Source organism: Colias eurytheme, chromosome 11, assembly GCF_061535395.1.
Source record: "Colias eurytheme isolate Ceu_HAF_F1 chromosome 11, ilColEury1 Martin Lab GWU primary, whole genome shotgun sequence".
NCBI classification, from domain to species: Eukaryota; Metazoa; Arthropoda; class Insecta; order Lepidoptera; family Pieridae; genus Colias; species Colias eurytheme.
In genome coordinates, this window is record NC_142990.1 from 7532298 (window position 1) to 7557121 (window position 24824).

A 24824-nucleotide genomic window follows, 5' to 3' on the forward strand; every position below is an offset into this window, starting at 1 on the left:
TTTTAGTCGCATAGTGACCTGGGCCGAAGTTTTGTATTGTGATTTATTAAGTAATGGCATTGAGCAGTTAGGGGTAATATTTTTTGTGCTATTTTTAAAAAATTGTGCAAAGTTATTTGCAATCTGTTTGTATGACACGTTAGTTTTTTGAAATGCATTATTAATTGTATCATCAATCGACCTCTTAATTCTACCAGTGATTCGATTTAGTATTTGCCATAATTGTCTAGTATTATTCCCGTTTGCAATTATTTCTGATTTGTCATAATTATTTTTAGTTCTATTAATTAATTTATTAGCGTAATTTCTCGATTTGTTATAATTTTGCTTTAATATTAGGTTATTGGGATCTTTTATCCATTTTATAAATAATGTATCTCTATTCTTGCAAGCGTTCGTAATTTTCTTGTTTATCCAATTATTATTGCGATGTGTTGATCGGTTTTTTATTTTAATTGTGTATTCAGATTTTTTATAACACTCCCGAAATTTAGAATTAATAAAGTTATATAATGTTTCTGGACAGTTAGTATCATACGATTCCTCCCATTGAATTTGCTCGAGATAGTTAAGAAGTTTTGTATTATTAATACAAATCTTTTCTTTGGGAACATCCTGTGTTCGTGTACCAATGCAAGCGAGTATCACCGCGCGATGATCGGCCAGTGTAGTTCCGAGTGCCGCCGTGAATAGGTCTTGTGAGCGGGATCGTGCAAATATATGATCTATACAAGATTTACTTAGTTTGCCGTTATTTAATTCTAGTCTAGTGTGTACAGTGATCCCGCATACAAGGCCCATTTCATATAACATGTTGTTGTATTTATGCTTTACAGGATTTTCACTCTTAAGGTCTATGTTAGTATCGCCTAGTAGATATAATTCAGTGGTGTTAGTGAATTTTTTAAGTGTACATTTCAATTCATCAATAAATAAAATTTTACTTAAGTTAGGCGGGCGGTATACCGCGCATATGTTGGCAGTGTAGTTAGTGTTTGTGGTTATAGAACAAAAGATGCTTTCAAAGTATTTTGTTTTTGCGTTTATAATATTACATTTAAGATTGTTATTGACATATAATATTATACCACCGCCTTTTCTATAGTTACGAAGAGCTTTGTACATTCGGTAACCGCTTATTTCATATAATACACTATTATTTTCTGATACATTAGCCTCTGTTAGAATTACAATATCAATGCATTTGTTTGATTTACTTAAAATTTGTTCAAGTGCGGTGAAGTTTTTTATAATCGATCGTATATTAATATGTATACATAATAAGTTGAGGTGACTGTGAGGAATACAATTTAAAAAGTTATTGACATTACTACAATCATTGATTTCGATTATATCATTACAAAAATTAGCCATTTTTATAGACAAAGTTAATAATATAAGTGCAGAGACATGAAATTTCTTACTTAATTATTCCTTGTTGTTAGTCAATGCATGTATGTCTTTAATGGACCGTAAAGTAATAATTTTATCATTGTCTCCTTTGCGTGCTTTGATTAGTCCCCTTTTAAACCACACATACTTGTAGTTGAGATTATTTTTCAGCTCCTGTTTGGCATTCCAGAACAATTGCTTATGATGCTTTGTCATGGCTTCGCGTACATAGACAACGTTGTTGTTAGTTTTTTCGTTCGGAATTAATGCTGCAACTATTAACTTTGTACTTCTAGCTGCTGTAATCCATTTTTCCTTCACTTCTTCGTCAATCAGTTCAATTAGTATATTTGCTGTTTGCTCCTTCCGCCCCTGTAGTCTCCGTGCACTTTTGATGTCTTGTTTAGGCTGGTTAAGTTTATTTGCGATATTTTCAGTAATTAATTGAATGTCTTCCTTTGTTTGGTTTGGTATATTTGATATTTCGATATATTTTCCTAGCTTCTCCTGTTCCGCCTCCTGTATCCTTTGTTCCAGGGCGCCGACACGTGTTTCAAGGTTGTTATTTTTATTTATAAGTTCTGTGTTCTTCCTCTCGAGAGCTTTAATTGTTTTTTTGAAGCCCTCGATGCATTCCATGGCCTCATCGAGTTTTGCGCTATGAAATTGCAAGGATTCGTGTAGCTGCGCCATTTCGCTTTTGATTGCTCTTTCTACGTCTTTTGAGATGTTGCTTAGTAATTTTTTTGCATCGATTTGAACCGGTGCATCACTTTCGTCATCGTCCTCTTCAGGCGTAATAATTGATGTACGTCTTGGGAGTTCTTGCTGGCATTCGTGACACGTCCACTCCAGATTGGGGGCCGCTTTTAGGGCAGTAATCTGTTTATTTGTTAGCCCCGCGCACTTTGGATTTAGATGCACTATCCGTTCACACTTGCAGCATTCTAGTCCCGGAGAAGATTTTGATAGGTTCCTTTTGCAGGAGTCACACTTAGACATTTTTTATTTTTTATTATAACTGGGGGTAGATGTACTAGGCGTGCGTTATTAGCGGTAGCCGGTTGCAGACTAACTCAGGAAGTGGGTGGGAACTTAGGAAGTGGGACATTATAATTTATGGGTCATATTTGTACAGCAACGTTTCCCTGACAATTGTCGGAATTCTAGTGGCATCTGATACTATGTACAATTTAGCAAGCGATTAACAATGATGCGTTGTATTGTTGTACATTTAAAAAACCCGGGCGTTAAACTAATTTATATCGTGAGCTGCGGGTCGTTATTTGGTCGGTTTATATCTGCGTAATAAATATGAATTACCTAAAACGTAGTACCGAGTTTAATTCTTATTTAAGTAAAGTAGTGTCGGGCAAAAAATTATGTAACTTTAGGAAATATTAATTGCCCTTAGAAATTTAAATATCAAACAGTATTGTATACAATAATTGAACAGGGTTCAATCTGTCACGAATCGTGTTAAAAACCACGCAAGAATGCAATAAAGTTATAATTAAGAAAATCGTCATCAAGGCGATATGCGTTTATGAATATACAATGAAGTGTAATTATTAATGTCAGGTATCCACCTCATAGATTTTGTTGATAAAATAATAAATAACAAATACAAACAACAATATAAATTACCAGGTATCAAAGAATTTACATCTATGCTAATACATATTATATTATACATATTATACACTTAAATTAAATTTAGCTTTAATATGGAATTTAGTTATTCATTCACGTACATGGCGAACTTATAAAGCAAATACATTACAAGTCAAGGTCTTGAACTTCCCCAAAATAAATATAACTGTAATTTATAATGAAATATTCAAGTGTTTTAAAACTTGATTGCCCTTCATTATGCGTGATTACACGCACTTGGCTGATGTTATCTTTTTGACAAATTATATAAGTATACAATTATGTCATCTTCATTACCTTCGGTATCACCTTTTGGCAGTCAAACGGTAATTCACATTTATTATGTTGGTTATATAAAAACATAGTGCTTGCCAAGCATGCTATTTTATATCTGTCAAGACATAAATATCATTTTATTATTACAACAATATCGTGATATCATAGAAATTGAGTAGCTGTCATTTCACGAGCCTTTTATTGTATCTCTATGAAATGGTTTCTTTTGATAGAACTAAAGATAAGGCTCCTTTGATCCGTGTTTGTGATATATCTTTAAAATTTATACTTTAGTAGATATTGTTGTTAACTATCTATGCTATCAATACACAATACACTAGTTTTCCGCCCACGATGTCTGTTACTAAACAAATTGTATAAGTATAATATTTAAAAGCTTATTAACTTATTACCCGACTACGGCAAAGCAAAAGGAGGGTTATGATTTTGACAGGCTATGTATGTATGTATGTATGTATGTATGTATGTATGTATGTATGTATGTATGTTCATCTGTTCCCTCGTAACTTCTAAACTACTTATCAGAATTCGACAAATGACATATCATTAGAAGCGTCTTAATTGTCCGCTGGTTATAGGCTATATGGGGTTTCACAAAATCTAATGTGGCGCCCTCTAGCGGACAAAACATACAGAGTAAAAAAATAAAGTTAAGATAAATATGCCGTGTTTGGTATCATTTGAAAGCTTTTTACTTGCACATTTTGAATATATATATATTTAGGAACAGAAGTGGGAATGAAATAAAAAACACAACGTTACAATTATTTACAAAACTCGTTAATAACTTTATTAACACTAATACCATTTAAATTTAAAACCAAGAACACGAAATACAAAATTATAAAATAATTTTACACTAATTCCACAATAATTTTTTAAAACGTTACAGTAATAAAAAAAATCTTATACAAAGGAAAATAACTAGGCAGTTGACTTCACAAACGGGCAGAGTTGTAGTATGTCAATTGACTCGCGACGAATGGTGCCGCGAATGAGCGCGCCAGCGCTTTTATCTGCAATCCGCCACCACTTGTCACCCCTCTATTGGCGCTGTTTTAGTTTTTGTCTAACACGGCCTCTCCTGACTGGAGGACGTCCTCGTTCTCCTTTGTTTTATGCGGAGAAGTACAGGCTCCTCTCGAAGTGCCTGATGCAGGTTCAACAACAACGACTGGGTCATTTGTGGACTCCCCATCTTCAATACTGGCAGCATCTGGGAAGGATTAATGATAAAATATTAGCAACTAATAAACATTACACTCCCCTTATAACAGGTAAGCGCAATACACAGAGAGGAAGCACTACGTTCGCTATCTCTGACACCAATGACAGTATAACATAGGCACAACGTTCGCGTATTATACTTCACGCATATAAAATAAAACGACCACATGACATAGGCACGACGTTAGCATATCATGAGTCCAAAACAAATGACGTATAACATAGGCACGACGTTAGCATATTATACGTTACGCATATAAAATAAAACGACCACATGACATAGGCACGACGTTAGCATATCATGAGTCCAAGACAAATGTATAACATAGGCACGACGTTAGCATAATATACATTGCACATATAAAATAAAACAACTACATGACATAGGCACGACGTTAGCTTATCATGAGTCCAAGACAATTGTATAGCATAGGCACGACGTTAGCATACTATACGTTACACATAGAAAATAAAATAACCACATGACATAGGCACGACGTTAGCTTATCATGAGTCCAAGACAATTGTATAGCATAGGCACGACGTTAGCATACTATACGTTACACATAGAAAATAAAATAACCACATGACATAGGCACGACGTTAGCTTATCATGAGTCCAAGACAATTGTATAGCATAGGCACGACGTTAGCATACTATACGTTACACATAGAAAATAAAATAACCACATGACATAGGCACGACGTTAGCTTATCATGGGAAAACTATAATTTGTGACATAGGCACGACGTTCGCTTATCACAAATTAGGGGTCAGCTCACCCTTAAAAAACGCAGCACATGTCTCAGGAGTCCACTCCCCACGCCACGGCACCATGAATTCTGTCGCAGCTTGCGTCGATTTGCCATAAGAGCCCGCCAGTAACTGCAGCTCGTATCGACCGTGGGGAAGCGCTTTGACCACGCGATATGGACCGCGCATACCCGAGTCGAGTTTGCCAGTTGTTTGAACCTGTTTTATAACAAAAAGCAAAGAATTAATTTCAAATAACCGTGATGCCTTTCGGCTAGCATTCACAGTTTTGTCTTGCCAACGTTGGTTATATTTTTTTTTAAACGCTCAGAAACACGTTGTCTACGCATTTCTCGTAATGCGTCGCGATTGGGACGAGAGCCTTCTAGTGCGATGTCACGAATGAGGTTACGTAAAACAGGTCACGCAGCTTTAATACCCACCAATAGATTCAGAGGTGAAAAGCTTGTAGTTTTCTGTTTTGTAATGTTCAGAACCAGCTGTAGTCGCCATATGACATCAGACCACAATCATTTTGTCGGTGATTGCATTCTATACGAACCATGTTGAGTAAGGTTCGACAATAACGTTCAACCTGCCCGTTTGAATTATGCATATCTGGTGTTATGAGATGCATGTCAATGCCCAAGTCAGTAAAAAGTTTTGTTATTTCTGAACTCTGAAACATTCGACCCCGATCTGCCACAAATAATTTTAGGGGTCCCAAACAAAGAGATAACATTATAAAAAAAATATTTTTAATTCAGTGGAATCTTGACCAAACATAGGATACAAATTACAAAAGACAGTATTTGGAAAAATGTGCGTTTTTATGTGTTATACATAATATCAAACAATGGTCAATGTATTTTTTTTTTTACAAATAATAACACCAACCAGATAGTGTCTATAATTTTGCAAGGCCTTTACAACGGCTAAAGTTTCCAGCACATAGGAATGATACCTTGGCTCAGCACCTTGAGTTTGTTTACTGAAGTAACTCACCACCCGCTTATGCCCCTTTTCATGAACCTGAAGAAGCACTGCACCATATCCTATACAGCTGGCATCTATATGAACTTCAATAGGTAAAGCCGGATCATACATAGCTAACACAGGTTCACTGGTAAGATGAGAAATAATTACTTGGCGTGCTTCTGCTTGTTCACTACTCCAAATAAAAGGTACCCCTTTTTTCGTCAACTTTGTAATAGGCACAGCCTTTATAGCAAAGCCAGCTATGTAACGTCGAAAATAACTTGAACTGTCTGGTTTGTTTAACGGTCTTTGGAATCGGTGCTTCGACCAAAGCTTTAATCTTTTGACCACTCGGTCGTACCTGACCCTGACTAATCGTACGTCCCAAATATTCGATTTAAGTAGATAGAAAAGAGCATTTCTTTAAATTTATGGAAAACTCCGCGCTTGTAAGAGTTTTAAGAACTCTACGTAAAATCGACAAACCCTCCTCAACCGTACCGCTCATAATGAGGACATCATCGACGTAAACTAGGGCTTCACGATTTAATATATCGGTGCCAATGATGATTGTTGTATTCATCAATTTTGAACTAACTACGTGTAAATCTACTTCTAAAGTAATTTCATTACACTCTATTGAAGTCGATTCAATTTCCTGCCCACCAATACCACGCAAGATCGCAAGATGCAGGCATTCGCGCACATTTCAAATGCTTTAATAACGATAAGGAAAATAATGATATACTAGAGCCGCTATCGATTAAGACATCGACTGGGATTCCCTGGATGACAGCTACAACAATCTTTATTCTTACTGTCCGGGTTTTCTTCGCAAAAATTAACATTGTTTGTATTACGTGCCTCCCGACTTTAATTTTGCAAAACACGCCTCAGTTTTGTGGCCGGGCTTTTTGCAGAAATCACACAATACAGATTTATTCGAATTATTAATAGAAAGATATTTATGGTCATTACTTTGATTAGAAAGAATCGACTTAGCTTTTTTAGAACAATTTGATTGTGTATGACCATGTTGACCGCACAAGAAACATTTCTGTTCGTTAAATCGTCGTTTACGATTATTTACTACATGTTCAGATTTTAAAGAACGATCATAGCGCGACCTGTGATCAAAATGTCTGTTTGAGGAGGAATTGGATTTAACGTAAATTGAAAAGAATTCAACCAATTCATTTGTCGTTAGCTTTGCATTAATGGCTGCAGCGCGAATCTGCGGATCCGTAATCCCTCGTATTATTATTGCAGATATAAGTTCGTCACTTAACCCCCTAACAACACGCAACCTAAGAAGAGAGCGACGAGCATAGTCTGCATACGTTAGGTATTTATCAGAATTGGTACTCATAACATCATATAAAATATTCGCGATATCAGGTTTCTTAGGACACAAAGGTTTAAATTCTTTTTTAAAATTGCTCCAACTACGGTCTAATGTTACCCATTCATTGAGCCATGTCCTAGCATCTCCCTTTAAACAATTACCTATACGAGATAGACACTCATTATCATTCCATTGATTTATAACCTTAGCGCAATCGACCTCCTCACACCAGGTTTCTATATCGTTTATACTCGGATCAAAATTTGAAATGTAATAAGATTGGCTCAACCTCACCGTCGTATTGATTGATCGTATAGCATCAACAATACGATTAGTAGCGTTACGATCGCAGCCGACTGTGGCGCTCCCGGAATGTCCCGGTGAAGAAGGGACCGCCGACCCTGAGTGCGCCGCAGACTCCGGATGCACAGCGACGGCCTCGACGATCCGTGACCTCGGCGGCGTTGTTGTCATACCGCCAGTGTTGGACCCTCGTCACGACGGAGAAAAGTGACGTTCTTCTAACGACTTTATCCTATCTGAAATTTGTTGCATTTGTTGTGTTAATGCATCGTTGAAAGGACTATATCGTCGTCGGCTGCGTATAGGAGGTGTAGCACTACGATTCCTAGAACGGCTTCGGTCTTTGTGCTTATTATTAGGCATCTCGTACGTAAATATTTCTCTTTTTTTTTTTTTTTTACAATGGAGGAAAATGTTGATATAAGGAATCGATAAAAGTTAAATATGAAGGAAAAAAAAACACACACTTAGTATTTCGTTAACGTAATAAAAAAAAAAAACAAAGTTGCGGGTACATTAAAAAAATACGTATCGTACTATACAAAGATGAAATAAGCGTAATGAAATCATATGCTGTAATTTATTTTTTAACAAAACACAAATCACAAAGGGTTTAAATAAATACTTCAATTATACCAAAGCTGCTTTAAGCTATAAATTGATAAGAACCTCGCTTCTCCTTAGATAGCAAATGATTGGAATATACTCACCAAAATTTTGCGTTATATACTTAGCCACACAACTACTATTTTAGTTTCACTTAAACGAAACAGAATAAAAGGTTTAGAGATTAAGTATTATTGAGGGTAATTTTAAAAGTGTTATAAACTAATTCGTTTGAAGAGTCAAACTGCCATTTTCGGAAAGCAAACGGTTAAGGACGCGTGAGAATCACTATCCCACTTCTGAATTTAGGAACAGAAGTGGGAATGAAATAAAAAACACAACGTTACAATTATTTACAAAACTCGTTAATAACTTTATTAACACTAATACCATTTAAATTTAAAACCAAGAACACGAAATACAAAATTATAAAATAATTTTACACTAATTCCACAATAATTTTTTAAAACGTTACAGTAATAAAAAAAATCTTATACAAAGGAAAATAACTAGGCAGTTGACTTCACAAACGGGCAGAGTTGTAGTATGTCAATTGACTCGCGACGAGTGCCGCGAATGAGCGCGCCAGCGCTTTTATCTGCAATCCGCCACCACTTGTCACCCCTCTATTGGCGCTGTTTTAGTTTTTGTCTAACAATATATTACTAGCATTTGCTTGTGACTTTACCTGTATTCATGGGCTGATTGCATATAATTCACATCTTTTCGTTCATAGCTTCTTTATTAGTTCATCAATTTAACTTTTGTTTTATACTTTTTCAGCGTCGTTTTTTGTCGTAGTTGGGTTTTAGTTGTTTTACTTTTTATCTTGTTCTTTAAAAGTTTCCATTGAAGATGATAATTATATATATTAATACGCAGGTATTTTGATAGCATGTTTATTGTCTGTACCATGTTTCGTAAACAGCAATGATAAATAGACAATAGAGAATGTGTAGCAATAGAAACGGCACAACACATTTGACTTCTAGACAGTTCAAGGAATTTTCCTGAAAGCTTTTCGATCTTTTATTTAAAGAGTAACCGAGTTAATACAATAGGTAGATAATATGAATGGGTCTCACGTTTACACAAGCTCGAGCTAACCTAGGCGAGTCTGTCTGCACTATGAATATATTTTAAAGCCAACCCAGACAACGCTTGCGGACTTTTCTTTAAAAACGTGACGATGTAACGAATATTAAGTTCATAATATTTATCTCGACAACATTTTCAAATTTAATTTACGAGCGCAAAAACTGACGTTGAATATTTATGTGTTTAATATGAGTGTATATTTAGAACGGTTTCGAGAAGGATATTTAACTGAAAAAGATACCATTAAATCCGTATAGAGTATGTCCCCTAGTGGGGTATGGGGCAGATGCATTTTACATCTGTTTCACTGATCGATTTTCTTTAGAGGCGGGTAGGTACGTGATCAGCCTGCAGTGCACTGCCAGATTGCGAATTTTTTCCACTGGGGACGGGACCAAGGCCCTTTACGTTGTATCACTGAAGCGCTAAGCTAAGCATTATATTTTATTGTTCTGAGAATCCGGTAAAAAAATCTAATTATATCTATTCGACTATTATCACGAAAAATTAAATTTTAATTGAATTTTTCGTGAGCGCTAAGTGAAAAAGAAAATTGGGCCGAGATTTTTAGACATATTTAGATAGAACTAATAAAGTGCCTCAAATTAAGCTAATTCCAATGTTCTTTTCTTTCTGCTTTAATTTAATTTATTCAGAATACTAATTTCAGGGATTTTCTATATAATTGACAAATTATCTTTTATAATACATTTTGTATGAGCTTAAGTTATTTGTTTTGTTATAATGCTGTATTTTCTGTGTAAACTTGGTAATTAGCAAGTTGTAGGATATAGTTACGTTATATTATATAGTTTCAAGATATTTTTTGCATTATGTATTAGATTACAATATATTGCCGGCATTTATGTACAAACTTCATTGTGTTTATTATTTTTCTTCGTAGTCATCTTATTCACGGACAACCTATTAATTTGATATTTCTTCCACACTTATTATAACGCAGAGTTATTCCGTCATTGCTGTCTTGATTAATTTTCTCGTAGATTTATCTTATTATCTGTTCCAAAATATTTATTCAGGTTGGTAATTGTCCGTGAATTTCAATAATTTAAAAACAAACAAATTTGGAGCGAGTGGGTAAGGACAAACGTTCGGGAACTTTGTATTTGCCTAATTAACTACATTCAGGGGACCCTTTCCTGATTAGATCACGTATCGAGAGGATCAAAATGGATCTCCGAGTAAATAGAAACTTAGTTTTATTATTGTTTCACAAAGATAAATTGCCGACGAACAGAAGACGATTGACAATGCCTTCAAAGTTTCAATTGAATATTGTTTAAGTTACAGCTGATAATTGAATAAATAAAGCCGTTATTGACTTTCATTATAGTGTTGTACTCCCGTCTCGCTGTACGGCATAATGCATACGGCTGTTATCAGGAATTAATGAATTTTAAAATTGCACCCCATGCAAAATTGTTTAAAATTGTAATTTTTAAAGCGCTTACTGCTTCTTTACGATCAACATAATAAACGCTGTGAAAGGTAATAACTGGAATTGGTGTCTCAATGATTAAACTTAAATCGCGAACGGAAAATGCGAATACAATATTCCGTTTACAGACTACAACGTCTGACTGGATTCATTGAGTATTTATTACACTGGAATTGCTTCAAAAGCTTCATTCTTTAATACATTTACATCCGGGACATTTTCATATTTCATGACGAGTGATAATTCAAGTAAAGATAATGTTTTAAGCTCGTGTGTTAAATTTAGGTCAAACGAGAAACGAATTGCCGTGTCGGCCAGCGAGCGCTGACTCGTGATGAATACTCGGTAATGAAGCGATGTTATACGCTGAATGGAAAGTTTTTCAGAGCTCGCAACGCTCGTTCGTTGTGCACACCTCGATTAGCCTTAAATTTGAAAGAACATTAGCACATTTTCGCAGAAATATTTAGTCGTTATTCATGCGAAAGTGCCAACAACTTATTTAAATTATTCACGTTCGCAACACGCTATGTGTCATTTTGCGCCGTGATAGACGATTGAGGTGGGAGGTAAAATGAATATTAGTCCACTTTAGTACTTAAGTTGTAGGTTTTTACATGAATATCTACTCTATATGGATATGCCCGAGTTTGTCAAGTTTCATGTGCAATTGTAGAAGGAAAACCACATAAAACTACCACGTAAAAATGAATTTAGATTCAATTATATTTATTATCTATAGTTACGCAATTTTTCAATTTATCTTTCAAAATTATATGTATTAGTTATCTAATACTTCCACTTATTATCTAATAATCACCTACTTCATTTAGAAAACCTCCATGATTACCGTATTAAATACGTTTATATACAGCATGAATATATTACCTTCCGCCGTTCTACAATTGCCCATTTGATTTGATCCATCGCGATAGCATTCCGGCCGAGTGTCCAATAACACATTAAGCGCAGTTTTTGTCAACATACGTTGTAGGTTTGATTAAAGCAATAAATCCCGGGCAGCGGTTATCTCCCATTTCTGCGCGAATTAAAGCGACAGAGCAGGATTCGGTAGTAAATTGTCCACGAACCGCGGCTTTCTTCTGTTAACATCTTGCGTAAATAATTTAGCGCTTGCTTTGTTCTGAATCACAATTTAGGGGCTAATAATTCAATATTATTGTCGTGGAAAGAATGAAGATTTTCGGGATGGAATGTACCTACTTTGGAACGTCTGTTGTTTTCTTAACGACTGAGTGAGGACTTATGCAAATTCCTTAATATTGTGTTGTTTAACAATTCTGTTTGTTTAAGTCTATTTTATGGATAATATAATCCATATAATATTATTAAGGATTATTAATTATTGTAATAGGAAAGTAAATGTCTCTTAAAGATATAAAAGAAAATCTATACTTGAAGGGTAATAAAAAGAGCAATAAAAGTCAAAACAAGTTTATCGTTTCCGAATTTTTGTCTGTCTGTATTAATACGCGATGAATGCAACGCGTGCGCAATTTTCAGCGCTCTATCTAGATATTTTAATTTAGCGTACGGTAGGATTTATAACCTACAGCGGAGCTAAAGTCGGCAGAAAAGTTTAAATATTATATTACCTTTTATATACTTGTATCTGGATTTTTAAACGTTATTTAACTACAAGTCGAACTCTACTATAGGCCTGGTCACATGTATGCTAAAATCTTAAAAAAATCTATAATAATGTATGAATTTATCAATCGAACAATCACAATAACTCAACTGCATCAACATGGTCACGTAACACGAATACAAACGTGGGAACAAACAAAGGTGGCGAGGGTTGATCAAGTTGGCTTCTCAAAATTAACGGCGTTAACGGCCTCTTCGCTCGATAGCCATAAATTACGGGCAGAGTTGATCCCATACAGATAAATCAAACGTTGGATGGAATGGAAATTCGATTATGTCCTTTATATTCACATTAAATGGTCAGTGTGTTTGTAAATTCTGTTTGATTGAATAACGCGGCACTTGATTAACGTGATACACTTATTTTATTTTGACGGTAGTACGTGAATTCGCGATTTTATTTTTACTCCGTGTCAGGTATTATTAAAATAATATTTGTTAAATATGTACTTTTTACGTTTAGATTTTTTATCTAATAAGTTCACGTAACCATACTATTTCACATTAATGATTTATCATTAATGACACAATTAACGATGTATTTTTTTTGTGTTTCAGGCGTCAATGGGATCCACATAGGGACAGAATGGAGGTAGAAGGTGTGGAACTTTCCTTTCTTTGCTGTTCTGTTGACAGATATAACAAGGAGAAACCGCTCTACCACGGATCGTTTTATTATCACTGTCATGCGCAGCCAGAGAACAATAATGTTTTTTTTTTTGTAATTCAATGATAGTATTTCATGTATTAAAGAAATTAATTTCTATAAAGATGACACCGAATTATTCACTTATAAAGGGTTAATTTGTTTACCCAAGGTACATTGGCCACAAGGTAACCTAATTCTAAAAATTATTGAGGTAGAAGGTATAATTTCGTTAAATATTTAAGACAAATATTAGGTACGTGTTGCAGTATTTCTTTATCCTAATTAATAGTGAAGTTATTCATTTAACTGTGCTTTATTGTAATTAGAACATGTCGGAAGTAACTTTAAATTGTCTTGTTCGGAACTTCTACAATACTTGTAGTTGACAATGAATGGGATAAATGTGTTCTTTGAAATACTAGCGAGTGTCCCTTGTTTCGCTTTAGTTTAGAGTAGTATAAGCCACTAATCAAGTAGAAGATTTCACTCGTTCTAATTCATGTAATTAAAAGGCATCACTACTGCTGTTTTGATGCAATAGAATGGTCTTTTTTTGAAAAAAAAAAAACAACATAAATAACTGCTATTACTACATAAGACTGTCACTAAGATTCATTTCAAAAATAGGTTTGATATTTTTCAAGTGCTCTATATTAGAAGACAGATCCATAAAAAGCCTAATAGCAATTTTTTTCGAATTCAATTTCAATCGGAGTCTTTTTTTCGCATATTCTCAACGCTCCAACACACACATCCTCACATTTTTACAATGACAGCGAAGCGGCGAATAAATAGCATATGACAATACATGGACATTTTGGGGTCCCGAGAATATGGTACAAGTGAACTTTTCACATAAATCAGAGGTCTAACTTTATTCAAACGACTCTCTGGCGACATTCGTTTGGAATCCACGTCAAACGAAACTTCGTATGGGAAAGCTTCTTTCTAAGAGTGCGAGTTACTTTGCGGAGTCAGTTTGTCTTATGAACACGTTACTCGTTTAACATTAAGAACGAGACGAAATCGTATTTAACTTTTTAGTTCCATTGTCGAGTACGATTCAAAAATGCCTTCATTATAAGTTCTTTGTTCAAGATATGAGAGTACGTGAGATCTTTCATTGTTTATGAAGATTGTATGCGAATAAACTATGTAACTTTTCTTTGAATGAAACATGCAACTTCCTCATTTATTCTGTAAGTATGAGTTGCAATAGCATTGATCATAGAGAAGGTTAACATACATATAACACGCTCTCCGAGTTTACTCATAATTTGATTGTAAAATCCGAATACGCATTTGGTACATAATATTATGATCCTAACCAGTTTTATTGTTTCTATCACGTATTATTTTTATTCAAACAAACTTTGAATACAATTTTTTCTTACGACTTACAAAGTTAATCATCAATTGGTTTGAGCGGATGGAACAGTAACATTAAGCACAACCCCGCCTAATCTGACAAACGCTGGCGGCCATATTGAATTGGCGGGAAACGCTGCACATGTTCAATTAAATTTTATCTGCTTTTACTGCATTCATATTGCAATTCCAAATTGCAATCGTTGACGCGCTTTGCGATATTGCAAACATTGTATTTTTCAATTATGTCGACGTTCGCAATTCATTTTAATTTTTTATTATTTAAATAATCGGATACGTGATGTTCGCTTACAGAACAATATTACAAAAGTTTACAAAAAGGGTAGGTAGGTAGATATCGTTTTCATTTTCATTAATTTAAAATAATGTTTTGTTTTTAATTCGCTGGACACAGGCATTGGATAGTTTGAAGAAAAAAATAACAACTAAGTATGTATGTTTTTCATTACATGTTTGCTTTGTCTTTCTTCGAAAGTTTTAATTAGTAGATAGTTTAATTTTATGAAATATTCAAGATTTTGGATTGGCTAATGCGATGCCAAATAAGTAAATTTAAGTTAATTTACAAAGTTGTAATAGTTAAGATCTTATCATTATAAAAGTTTGAAATAATTTCAATGTGTTAGAAACTTTCCATTTTAAAATTATTCATCACGCCGTTCATCTAAGAAAATGCTTAAAAACATTTTCAAATTAATTTGTTTGTAGTATAATTTTTAGCGTATAAGACCAGAAATTACGAAGACTTCACTTTATTTAGTTTGGCTTACTATACAGTCTATATAAATAATAATTAATGTAGTGAAATTTCATCCGGTTCTTAATTTTAAAATATTCGGAAAATACATGATTCCAAAAGCCGTGATGTAGGTACTCCGTATACCTACGAAAGCCTTGCTTTTGTTCATGTTGCAGAAATGATTTCCTTATGACGAAGAACTCTATATTATGTTGGTATGATATTGATTTCATAATACTATTTTCGTAATAAGTAGGTAAATGGTATTCGCATCAGGCGTCCGCGGGTCACAAACAGGATTTTAATAAAAGTTAATTTATTCAATAAAATACCACAGAACGGACCTTTATTCGTTACGGATCTGAAACTTGAATTCATTTAATATTCGTTGTCAATTGTTCGCAAAATGTTCAGAAAATTATGTAGAATAGTTTGATGTTTCTAGCATAAATTGAACGATTTATCAATTTTGTTATGAATAGTATAAAGTATTAGGAAAACCAGCAAAAAATACCTACCTAACTACGTAGTTAGGTAGGTATTTTTATATACCTACTTTATACCTACTTTGACAATATACGAAATATTTTTTTGGGTTAATTATAAAGATTGATATAAAGATACATGCTTAAAGCTGCCGAGACAGTCACATATAGAAAGGATCAAATAAATATATAAAACAACACACAGTAACAAACAGGATGTTAAAGTATAACATTTTCATTTAGAAGAACAGTCACATAAAGAATGACATGAAATATTATTAAAATCTGTATCAAAACGTTTGAAAGGAACGGTGAACTTTAAATGAAATGTACGTTCTCTGACTTTCTTTATTATTGAAACGTGGAAAGCCTTTTATCAAATGAGTTGAGATCGGTACGATTGTAGTTCTTCAACTTCTTACGCTATTTCTTTAAAAAGTAATCATAAAAAATGTAAAATACTTAATATTAACGTTTGAATGTATCCATTTGGTAGATAGGAACTATTCTATTGCATTTTTAGTTGTTATTAAGTATACAAAGTGCTTATCCAGTATAATAAAACTACATACCTACACCTACTAAAACATATGTTTCTTTTCCGATTTATTTCCACCTTATAATTATTATGATGCAATTATGTCAGATCGGACATTGTTCTTAGAAAATTCAAATTAATTAGACATTCGCATTCGCACCTATTTCTATCCTCGAACAATAAAAGCCAAATAATTAGACAAAGGAAAATTAGCACAATATAACAAGCAGAAATTATAAATGCCAAATAAAAATCGTAATTTACGCGAATAAAACTTGATCTTAAAAGTTGAGAAAACATACGGAATTCGAAATAAGTCAAGTCAAAACTCTCCTACAGATAACAAAGAGTATTCGAGTATGAAAGCATTTTGGCGAGGTTTCGTTGCAATGCCTACTGATTTATTTGAAAACTTATCTTCTAAAAGTCTGGTCCAGTAAGTATAAGAAGGAAACATATTTGGCCGGCTGGAAAATGTTGGAAATTCAGATGTTTCAACACAAAGGGGTATTGGAAGTGTTAGTGTCATGCTATTTTTAATTTTATTTGATTAAAAATTAAATTATACTATTTGATATTATTATATGTGTGTAGACGATGCATTTTACGTAGAAAATATAAAGATAACAAAAAATAATACCTGAATAATAGTTAAGTTACAGCAGTAGTATAAACATATTGTATATAATATATAGATACTCTTTAAAGTCGTTAAATAACCAATCAGAAGTTGTTATAGGAAATTTGAAACAGTTTAAAAAGTTCTCTCTACGACGAAGCGATAGTATATCATTATTCCACTACAAATTTACAAATTACATATGATTATACAGTCAGTGTCTTATATTTTAACTATTTTAATAACATTGTAGATTAGAATATAGCGCTTATGAATGTTTAATAACGTTTTTAAGTTCTTTATAGATCTCACTTTTGAGATAATATAGTGGAATAAAAATTCAAAATTCTATGTTATTTTTATGTGACGTAATATATCATTGAAACAAATGGCTATGTTTAATAATAGAATGAAAGTAACTTTCTTTAATACATAAATCTTTAATACTTACAAATTCCCTCTTCATACAATAAATTTATATTTCTAACTTGCTGACACCCCTCCAATCTTTCCTCTCCGAAACTTTTTTCTATTCTTAAACTCTTCAATGTTATTTCAACCTTTCCCCTTTATAAAATTCAGTAAAAACTTCATCTCAAATTTTGTTTTGAACATAATATAATTATAACTTTTTGAGTAATTGAGTCCGTAAACTCCGAACTACTTCAAACGATCGAGGTTAAGGATTATTGACTTTTGGAATATCCTAATCAAGTAAGCTTTTGGAATTTTATTGATATCAACATAAAAATAAATTAGGTACTTACGATTTTTACTAAAATGTTTATATTTAACTTTTCGTTTTATTTTTTCGACATTATTATGCCTTTATATTCTGTCACTCCGTCGTTGCTTTAAAATTTAAATTAAAACTCAAATGTAGAAACGTACATACACAATGTATTATTAATTTTCAGTTCCATTATATTCAACTTTAGTAAGAAGTCGAAATTACTTTGTACACTTTCCCATTTCGGCAACGCATACTTAATTTCTACATAATATTATAGTGGAGGTTTGGCAGCATATAACAATGTCGATAATAATAAGAATTGAATTGAACAATATTCAGGTATATTTCTATAGGTTTTAAAATTTCAAGGTCTCATCATGGCAATAACGTCACGTCATAGAGTAAGGCGACGATTTTGCTATCTTTGAATCTTGCCAAAGAAGTTTCACTTTTGACACGTGTGATCGGCACACACGCTCTTTTTTGATACTACTTAGTAGTTTATTTTTGGGTAAAGAAATAAAATCGGTATTCCTACTACCATTACCATTGAATATAGGTAGATTATATGAGATTTTTCTATTCAATGTGCGTAGGTGTATAAAGACGTTTCCTTATCAATCTGATTAAAAGTTGTTTTTATATCTGAATAATGTGTGGGAGCCAAATATTTCCTTAACCGTTCATTTAAAAGAAATGAATGAATAAGTAGATAAACCTCTTGAGAAATTATACATATTGTATTGAAAAATCAAAGTTATTTCCATCGTTCAAGAAAGATTTGTGGTTTTGTGAAAATCTTTAATATCTACCAAATATTTAGATAGATTTAACATCAAGGCTCTCATCATCTCATCTTGTGGTTGTTTGAAAAATAAAATACGCAGATTCGAAATGAAACAGAACAAAAAATGTGTCAAAAGTTATCGATGAAACTTGCACATCTCTACCAGTTGCAACAGTATAGCTGCTCATGACGTTTATGATCTCAAGTGATGTTGCTTAATAAAGTTCTCGTTGTGTTGTATTTTTTTTTATTTAAACCAATTATAATTGGTTACTTTAGTAATTATAGTGTTGTCTTATTCTGTATCTATTAGAGAGATATGTATTTATCGGTATGTGTGGGTAGAATATAATATTTTCAAAGGTATATTGCTCTCTCTAGTTGTTACAGAAATCTGAGTATAATCAATGTAAACTGAACAAATTTAGCTTAACATAGAAAAGGTAAGAATTTACGAAAACCTCAGTTACACACAAAATAATGTCACGTATTCAAGAATATGATATAATAAAGTTACCTTGTCATCTGTCACGCAAAATGGGACATCGGGATTTTTGTTACAAAAATACTGACATTATCACGTGTAGGTAACGCATAATAAATAAATAAAATAAATAAATAAATAAAAACATATCTTATTAACCATGATGCGCCTATTTAATGTTATTTTTAACATTAAACCGAAAACATTATTTTGACAGTATAAAATATAATTTTTTTTAGGTTAAGTATAAGTTTTGTATTTCGGTGGCTAATTCTATGCGTCCCTTACCATCCTACAGTTTATTTATTACTAAATCACTACATTTCGTTCTATTGCACGACCACAAATTATTATTTTCAATTAAATATTTAAAAAAAATAGAATACCTAATCACAATTTCGAACTTCCTGCAAACAAAGTTATATTAAGCCTGTGGATATGAAAGCAAATTCACATTGCAGCTGAAATTATTCAACTTGTGTAATTTAATAGAACAAATTATTGACTTTGGAACAAGTAAAACTACGATTCTAATTTAGCAAGCGTCAGATAGCTCACACGGTTGGATATAATTTAACCCTTATAGTCCGCTGGGATGAGTGATTTCTATCATTTCACCACTAGTCACAGAGGCTTGATGTGGCTGGTAATTGCAGCGCGTTATGTAATCCATTTCGATGTTTACGGGATGGTGTGTAGTACAGACCTGAAATTTATGTTTCAAGAGCGACGTGGTCACGCTATGCATGCGTAAATAGGTGTAGGTAATGAATTCATCTAATATCAACGTTATTTAAACACCCAATACGAATTTGATCCTATTGTTGTATCGAATTAATAGCATTTTCACTTGATGTTATTTCAATAATTATGACGCTATTTTTTCTATTATATTCATTTGAAATACAAAATATTAATTATATAATATAACGTATTATGTACCTATGTTGAAACACAGTACGAATTAAAATGATTGAAGAAAAAAAAATAAAAAAAATCTTTGAAATGCAAGTCGCTTGCTGCCTTTTAAAGGAAATGTGGATACAAGCTTGCGGTCTGATAAAAGCATATGACTGAATGAAAATAATATTTGAGTGGTTTGCTATCGGCTGATATCGATGGAATGTGCAAAACCAATACAATCTGACCTGGTTTCAAATCTAAGAGAGAATCTATAAATCCGTGTTTTCAAATTCTCACGCAAAAGTGTCAATTTACCCTCTATCTGTGCCAAAGGAAAATATTATGAGGAAATTTTGTTATAGCAGGAAATATTCAGGACTTCTGGAAGATGTCACCTCGCAGTTGAGTTCATACTTTTATATGGCGTAATTTATTTATTTAAATAAAATAAAAATAAATAAATAAAAAATAAAAATAGCCTTTATTACTGATAACATCATTACATTACATTACATTACATTATACATAGTTAATACATTACATTATACATACTCTCTTGTAATAAATAATTTTCAATATATTACAATGTCTTTCATATTTATTTTAATACAATCGGTTTCATGCACATTTAGTAATTTCATTTTTATTTCAATTATGGTAAGATTACATGCACTTTTAATCATTAATAATAATATTTAATTAAATAATATAAATATAATTTGATTCATTTTAATTTTCGACATCGGTAACTTTATTATCAGTTTGCCTTTTGGCATAGGCCTCCCCTAGGCTTTTCCATCTGTCTCTATTTGTGGCTTCTCTTTGCCATGTTGTTCCAGCTACCTTCCTAATATCATCCTCCCATCTTGTTTTTTGCCTTCCTTTCTTTCTTTTCCCATCCCGAGGATACCATTCAGTAACATCTTTTGTCCATTTTCCCTTATTGTTTCTTATCATATGGCCTACCCAGTTCCATTTAAGCTTTTTCACTGTGTAAGTGACATCCATAACTTTTGTCTTGCTTCTTATATTCTTAAGTTTAACTTTGTCTCTTAGCTTGAGGTTTAGGATGCTCCTCTCCATTTTGTTTTGGCACACTCTGAGTGCTCCACTCTGTTTGCTAGTGAGGGCCCAGGTTTGTGCTCCATAGGTTAAACTTGGTAGTATGCAAGAGTTGAACACTGTAGTCTTATCTTTAAGGGGCATATGTGGATTCTTCATAACTTCCTTTAGAGACCAGAATCTTTTCCAAGCTTTATTTATTCTGATGTTAATTTCTTTTTGCATTTGATTTTCCGGTGCAATGATCTGTCCTAAATATGTATATTCATCGACATATTCTATTTGATTTGAGTCTAGCAGTATAGGTGTTTTTATGTTGTTTGTCATTAGTTTTGTTTTGTCTAGATTCATAGTCAGACCCACCTTTCTGCTCTCTCGGTCTAATTGCGTTAACATTGTTTTTAAGCCCTCTTGGTTTTCGCTAAGCAGAATCAGGTCGTCGGCGAACCTAAGGTGGTTGAGCTTTTTGCCATTTACATTTATCCCATACTCATCCCAGTTAATTTTACGAAATATGTGTTCTAGTACAGATGAGAATAGTTTTGGTGAGAGGGGGTCACCTTGCCGTACTCCCTTTTTTATTTTAAAGGCCTCTCCTTTCCTTTCAGTCTGAATTTTTGCCGTTGATTCTTTGTATATGTTTCTTATTATCCTGATATATTTTTGTTGCACTCCTTGTGAGTGTAGAGCGTCCCAAATGTGTGAATGTTTCAAAGAATCGAATGCCTTACTGTAATCTACGAATGCCAAGTAGTATGTTTTTCTGTATTCATTGCTCTTTTGGATAATTTGTTTGACGACATGAATGTGATCCATTGTTGAGAAGTCGCTTCGGAATCCAGCCTGTTCTCTCGGCTGATTTTCGTCCAGTATTGAGCTAATTCTGTTCAATATTACCTTTGCAAATATCTTATATAAATTGGAGATCAGGCTGATCGGTCTGTAGTTGTTTATTTCTGCCCTGTCGCCTTTCTTATGGAGCAATATGATGGTTGACGATGTCCATTGTTGCGGTATTGTTTCTTTAGTCAGAATATCGTTATATATATTGGTAATATCACTTATTATGTAGTCTAGGCATTTCTTCAAAATTTCGTTTGCTATTCCGTCCTCTCCGGGGGCTTTGTAGTTTTTCTGGGACAGTATTGCGGTTCTTACTTCTGATTCTAATATTGGGAGGGTAGCTTCTTCGTCTTCTTCCTGTGGGTATTGAGTATTTGTGTAGTCTGGATCATCATATAATTTACTATAAAATGTTGTTGCTATTTCCATAATTTCGGGTCGCTTTGTTGCTTTCTTATTAGATGTCTTGCTTTTGATGGATGGGATCCAACAGGTATTCTCTCTCAGTTCTTTCAGAGCTTTCTTTATGCCTCCAGATTTTTCAATGTGGAATTGGATAGTTCTGTTTCTAATTTGTTTCCTATGAGTCCTAATTTTTTCATTTATTTGTTTACTTAGCTGGGTTATTTGTGTTCTATTTTGTTTCTTATTTCTTAATAAAGTTTTCCTGGTCTCAAGTAGATGTCTTGCTTCGTCTCCTATTTTATCTCTCTTGTTTTTTAGGGTATATAATTTTCTGGATATTTCTTTCAGCGCTTTTTCTATTATATTATATTTTTCTTGAATATTTTCGCTCTTGTTGTTATTCAGTAAATTTTCTTTCAATGTTGTCAACAAGTTTTCTGGGACGGTGAGAGGGATTTGACTTGGTGTAATTCCTTTCTTAGTGTACTGTCTCCTCTTTTTTATCTCATTCAGGTAAATGGCTCCTCTTACCATACGATGATTAGTGTTAAAGTTGAACTTATTAATTGTGGTTATATCCTTGAAAAATTTAGGTTTATTTGACAATATGAAATCAATCTCATTTTTCACGTTCCCATCTGGAGAAATCCAGGTCCACTTTTTATTTTTGTTTTTCTTATATAAACTATTTAATATCCTAAGGTTATGTTCCTGTGCCAGGTGTACTAGTCTTTGTCCGTTATCATTTCTTTTTCCTGTGCTGAATTGGCCTAGTGTGTTATTTTCGTTTGCTAATCTTTTACCAATCTGGCCATTGAAATCTCCCATCAGTATGATTGCCTTGTGTGCACCTGCCAGAGTCTTGTCTAGGTCTTCGTAGAAATTATCCTTTATATCTTTTGGTGCCAGCTCTGTCGGTGCATATACTTGAATTATTGACACAGTTGCATACCCAGGCAAGTTGATATTTAGTTGTGCAATTCGTTCTGATATTCCATTGAAGGACTGTATGTATTGACTGTAGCATTTTTTAATAAGGAAACCGACACCGTGTAGGCCTGGTGTGGTTCCTATATGGTATAATATGTAGTTTTCATGTTGTTCAATCTTTTCTCCCATTCTCCTCACTTCGCTGAGACCGATAATGTCCCACTTTATAAAACCTAAGGCATATTCCAGTTCTTGTAAAGATTCGTCTGTTCTTAGAGTCCTGGTGTTAAGCGTTGCTATGTAAATACTATTTCTCTTGTCTTTTATGAAATTTATTTCTTTTCCATTGTTTTCGTGTGTATTGTCTTGTTTCTGTATGTTGTGTTTTTTGGGAGGGGGCAATCCTAGGGGGTATTGGTCTCTTGCCCCACGGTGACCAGCCGGGTTGGGGCGATTTTCCTTTTCCAAATGTTCTGTGCTTGTGATTGTCGTTTTTGTCCGGTTACCGATGCCTCGAGATTCCTATGCTTTTGGTTTTGTTGTTTCAGTCAAAGAATGTGATCTAGACCTCATGTATGCGAATGGGTCAGTTCTTTGCAGTTTTGCAGGGGCTACTATATTTTTGTTTTTATCTCCTGACACTTGTTGATGTTGTTGTGAGGGTGATGGTGATGTCACCCTTTTCCTTTTTTCATTCTCTTTTGATTTTATTACAACTTTGTTGTTTTTGATGTACACATCATTTCCCTTTTCTTTTTCTCTGTGAAGTTCTTGTTGTAATTCTTTGCGTTTCTGCAAAGTTTCTTTAGAAAAATCCTCTGTAATGTATGTTGGTTGTGACATTTTCTTTTTATTTTTTAGAATCTCGATTTTTTTGTTGTATGTTGTGAGGGTAATTAATACAGGCCTTGTTTTTCCATTCGTTTGTCTTCCAATTCTGTGTAATTTGTTTATATCGTAATTATCAATTTTTATTCCCAAGTTTTCAAATAATCTTATAGAGTTGTTATATAATTCAGTATAATTTTTTTCTGTCTCTTTAAATCCATGAATTATAATGTTGTTCCTTCGGGTTGCATTTTCTAGGGAGTTTATTTTCTTATTAAGTACTTCGATTTCCAATTTTAGGATCTTATTTTCCTGAATTAATGGTTTGATTTTTTCGTCTATTGTCACCATAATTTTTTCTGTATTATCCTTTATCAGCGTAGCTTGTTTATCCATTTCTAGTTTCATCATATTGTAGAGTGTGGATATTGACATTTCTTCAGTCATCGTTATGCAGCCTTTTTATGTTGGCTGCCCTTCAGATATGTCACTCGTGAAAGTGGATGACAGGCCGTACAGTTTATATTTTGTTATGGTAACACTGCGTTCTTCCGTTAAGTTGGTACTATGTAAAGTTATCTGATATCTATGACTTGTTGGCATTTGTCAGTGACAAGTGACAATTCACTTGTTCGATAAGGTTATGC

General features: G+C 33.4%; 4 protein-coding genes across 5 annotated transcripts; all 4 read right to left on the bottom strand.

Moving 5' to 3' along the window:
• Positions 1 to 313: 313 nt before the first annotated feature.
• On the bottom strand, positions 314 to 2439 carry LOC149904714 (uncharacterized). Its single transcript, XM_090107257.1, has one exon. The coding sequence runs from the start codon at positions 2392 to 2394 to the stop codon at positions 1429 to 1431; it is 966 nt and encodes a 321-aa protein (XP_089963383.1). The 5' UTR covers positions 2395 to 2439; the 3' UTR covers positions 314 to 1428.
• A 1945-nt stretch (positions 2440 to 4384) lies between these two features.
• On the bottom strand, positions 4385 to 8066 carry LOC149904715 (uncharacterized). Of its 2 annotated transcripts, XM_090106851.1 has the most exons (3): positions 7941 to 8066; positions 5353 to 5542; positions 4385 to 4558 (listed from the first exon to the last, which is right to left on the bottom strand). In XM_090106851.1, the coding sequence occupies exons 2-3, from the start codon at positions 5510 to 5512 to the stop codon at positions 4401 to 4403; spliced, it is 318 nt and encodes a 105-aa protein (XP_089962977.1). In that variant the 5' UTR covers positions 5513 to 5542; positions 7941 to 8066; the 3' UTR covers positions 4385 to 4400. The 2 variants fall into 2 exon arrangements, with proteins under 2 accessions (XP_089962977.1, XP_089962978.1); XM_090106852.1 differs by lacking the exon at positions 7941 to 8066 and having other exon boundaries at positions 5353 to 5820.
• LOC149904716 (uncharacterized) lies at positions 6999 to 8120 on the bottom strand. The gene has a single exon (XM_090106850.1). The coding sequence runs from the start codon at positions 8118 to 8120 to the stop codon at positions 7158 to 7160; it is 963 nt and encodes a 320-aa protein (XP_089962976.1). The 3' UTR covers positions 6999 to 7157.
• A 15751-nt stretch (positions 8121 to 23871) lies between these two features.
• On the bottom strand, positions 23872 to 24624 carry LOC149904717 (uncharacterized). The gene has a single exon (XM_090107085.1). The coding sequence runs from the start codon at positions 24622 to 24624 to the stop codon at positions 23872 to 23874; it is 753 nt and encodes a 250-aa protein (XP_089963211.1).
• Positions 24625 to 24824: the final 200 nt, after the last annotated feature.